General features: G+C 47.8%; 1 protein-coding gene across 2 annotated transcripts in view; it reads left to right on the forward strand.

Moving 5' to 3' along the window:
- The window catches only part of DNAJC8 (DnaJ heat shock protein family (Hsp40) member C8), a 13,832-nt gene extending 10,321 nt beyond the window's left edge, over positions 1 to 3,511 (forward strand). For both annotated transcript variants that reach the window (XM_019474012.1, XM_019474011.1), the window contains exon 9: positions 2,727 to 3,511. In XM_019474012.1, coding sequence (XP_019329557.1) covers positions 2,727 to 2,849 — 123 coding nt within the window. In that variant the 3' untranslated portion in view covers positions 2,850 to 3,511. The remainder of the gene's footprint in view (positions 1 to 2,726) is intronic.
- Positions 3,512 to 3,765: the final 254 nt, after the last annotated feature.

Genomic DNA, 3,765 nt, shown 5'->3' on the forward strand with positions numbered 1-3,765 from the left:
CATGCCTTGTGAGCGCCCTCAAGATGATCTGCTCCATAATCTTCCCATCACATAAAGTTCTGTGTTCTCACGTCAGAATGGCCACAGAAGTTGGGTGTCATTGCTGTAGGGATGCAGTAAAGCAAAACAGCTGAGGAAATGTGAGCAAGTATTACAAGCAAATAATAAAGGACCAAACAGGAGAGCTGCAGAACTACTGATATTGCAGCTCTGAGTACCCGCATGTCCTCAACCATGCCTAGACAGCTGAACCTCTGCACTTGCAGGTGTCTTCTTCAGCCTTGCTGGTGACCATTTAATCCATGTGAAAAGACAGTATCAAAGCTGGGTGTTAATGTCCAAAATGGATCACTGGAATACACAAGAATAAGAAACTTATTTCTGCTAGTGACCATCATTGAGAGAGGGTGATTGGAGACAAAATAACACATGAATTCTTGGCTGCTCCTGTATGTGTACTAATTCAGTGGCTGTCTTTAAAATATATCCGAAAGGAGTATGTGTGTTGCTGCTTTGAATGATATTTAAACTGTAAGGAAAAAAAAACTTAAGTTGATATTCTGCAATTGTGGTTCTGTCTCAGTTTCAAAAAAAACCCAAACAAACCCAACACAAAAATCCCAACCTTTAAAGGTGCTCGTGTTGTACCTCTGCACTGCTCTTCTGGGTTTCCCAGCTCCTGGTGATTCCAAACCTTGTCTGCATACTGCATCCTAGTTCTGATCCTGTCTCTTTACCCTAAAACCTGTAGGTTTTGTTCCTCGTGTATGTTCTGCAGTATTTCTGAATCCTCATAGGAATATCTGTGTCATCCAAGTGGTTGCCTGCTGTTTCTAGAACCTGTTCGTAGGCTGCTTTCAGAACTGAATTATATCTTGATGTATTTTAGAAGGAGCAGGTTGGAATATCTACTTTCTCCCACCCCACCCTCAAAATTCAGTTTCTTAGTAATTTCAAGAATAGCTTCCACCACCAAACTGTATGAAACAAGAAGGTTAGAACAGAAGTTGCCATACAGCCTTATCCCTAGCAAAAGTGTGATCACAGAATGGTTGAGGTTGGAAGGGAACTCTGGGGTCCATCTGGTCCGACCCTGCTGCTCAAGCAGGGCCACCTAGAGCGAGTTGCCCAGGACCGTGTCCAGATGACATTTGAATATCCTCCGCGATGGAGACTCCACGACCTCTCTGGGCAACCTGTCCCCATGCTCAGTCACGCTGAATAAAAACATGTTTCCACATGTTCAGATAGAACCTCCTGTGTTTCAGTTTGTACCCATGGCCTCTGGTCCTGGCACTGGACATCACCAAGAAAAGCCTGGCTCAGTCTTCTTTCCACCATCCTTCAGATACTTGTACACATTGATAAGATCCCTTCTGAGCCTCTCTTCTCCAGGCTGAACGTTCCCAGCTCTCTCAGCCTTTCCTCACAGGAGAGATGCTCCAGTCCCTTCATCATCCTTGTGGCCCTTTGTTGGACTGTCTACAGTATGTCCATGTCTCTCGTACTGGGGAGCCCAGCACCGCACACAGCACTCCAGGTGTGGCCTCACCAGTGCTGAGCAGAGGGGAAGGATCACCTCCCTCGACCTGCTGGCCGTACTTTGCCTAATGCAGCACAGGACACTGTTCGCCACCTTTGCAGGAAGGGCACGTTGCTGGTCATGTTCAACTGGTGTCCACCAGGACCCCCAGGTCCTTTTCTACCAAGCTGCTTTCCAGCCGGGTGGCCCCCAGCATGTGCTGGTGCCGGGGATTGTTCCTTCCCAGGGGCAGGACTTTGCACTTCTCCTTGTTGAACCGCGTGAGGTTCCTGTCAGCCCATTTCTCCAGCCTGTCGAGGTCCCTCTGGCCTATCAGCAACCCTTCCCAGTTTTGTGTCATCTGCAAACTTGCTGAGGGTGCACTCTGCCCCATCATCCAGATCACTGCTAGAGCCTGGCCTTCCCCTATCCTGCCGTGGGGAAGGTGGGGAGTGAAGCAGACAGCTATTGTAGCCAGAGCCTCTGTGCAGCACCAGTATTGCAGGCACAGCTGTGGTCAGATGGGCCTTGAGTGTATGGACCCCACACTGTGAAGTGGATCATCCCTGGCCTTGTTCTGTCCTGTGTGAAACCTTCAGCCTGTAGGGATCATAGGTGGGCTTTGTGGGGAGTCTTCTCCACTGCCCCAGGAGGTGTTTCTGCTGCTCTGCAGGTAGGCCAGGGAGAGGAGAAAAGAGTGCACCAGAGATCTTTTCTTATTGTGTCTTTGTGATGAAGCTTGGGGCAAGAAGTGTGAGAGAAGACAGCTGTATGTTTCCCTTCTCTCTTCTCTGTGCCTCCAAGCTGCAGCACAAGGAGAGCCGTCTCAAGGATGTGAGACAGAGTAAGGAAATGGCATGTTCTGGGCTGACGGATTAGAAACATCCATTCGAGATGGGGTTTCTTGTTTCCTTTGCACGTCAGAGGATTCAGTAGACTCTAGTCAGGACTGCACATCCCAAGCTGGTTGCTCCTGAAACAAGAAACCAGCATAGTGTTTATACTGGTGTTTGTAAGCTCACTTGTAGTTCCAATGTGCTGTCTGTTGCTCCGGCTCTTCACAGTGTCTGTATGTCCTGGCTGCCAGGCTGCTACGTGCTGGATAAGGGGGAAATTGCTATTCATCTCTTGAAACTGGTACGTACTGCCTGTTCTCTGGCTGTTGCACTTGCTTAACTCTCCATTTCCTCTCTGTTTTTCCCAGGAAAGTCGGGATGGTCGTGTGGACAGCTGGAGAAATTTCCAGGCAAATACAAAGGGGAAGAAAGAAAAGAAAAACAGGACCTTCCTGAGACCTCCCAAAGTAAAAATGGAGCAGCGTGAATGATCCTGGCAGCACTGCCCAAGTGCAGCTTCTCAGTTCCCTCCCTGCTTTTAAGGACTCATTGGCACCTAGAGTAAGAATTGCTTTTTAGTAGACTGTTTGTTTCCAGTACAATTAATTATTGGTCAAAGTATTTTTTGTACTCTGTCCATTTGAACTAGGGCCATAGTATGAACTCGGCCAGGAACCCGCTACATGTAGAACACTTGGCTTAGGAGGGTCCCCGCCATTATTGCTGTCCTGTTTGTCTGCTGCCCTGTAACTCAATGTTTTGTACTTCACAGAGATTGTGCTGTTTCACCACTTCCATTTCTAGTTTGAGAGCTGAACAAATTATTGGAAATGCATCCGTACCTTTCCAGGCATCATCTTTCTCAGCAAGTTCAGCTTCGGAAAGGTCTGAGCTGACTGTGGGAATCTGCTTCCAGCACTGTGCAGTGCAGCTGACCTGCAGTTAAAGTCCTGCAGCTCCTCACTGAACTGAGTGGTGCTTGGAAGGACCCTTCCCCGAAGATCTGATTTCCAAACTAAAATCCCAGCTCTCAGGCTTAGACTTCTGTTAATCTCAGACCAGCTGGTCACTTCCTGTAAAGGAAAAATAACTTCTCTTGATTAATAGTTAAGTTGCAATGGTCTGTATGTAAAATAAATTTTTACCCAAGTTACCGGGTTTTTTTCTTGGAATTACTCAAAAATGCAATTGCAAGGGTGTGAATTGAGTGCTGGCCACTGAAATGTTGCTGCTTTTCAGCGTGAACACTTTCCCTGGTAAGGGTCTGCTGTCATCCCGAAGTCTGTTCTGACTTGAATTTTGAAGTGACAGTCCTACAGAGTGGCACCCAGGAGGACGGGGAGAGGGTATCTCTTCCCTGGATGCTGCCTGGGTGGATGCAGGCGTGCCAGAGTCTGTGCTGAAAAC

Source organism: Aptenodytes forsteri, unplaced genomic scaffold (assembly GCF_000699145.1).
Source record: "Aptenodytes forsteri isolate BGI_AS27 unplaced genomic scaffold, ASM69914v1 Scaffold40, whole genome shotgun sequence".
NCBI classification, from domain to species: Eukaryota; Metazoa; Chordata; class Aves; order Sphenisciformes; family Spheniscidae; genus Aptenodytes; species Aptenodytes forsteri.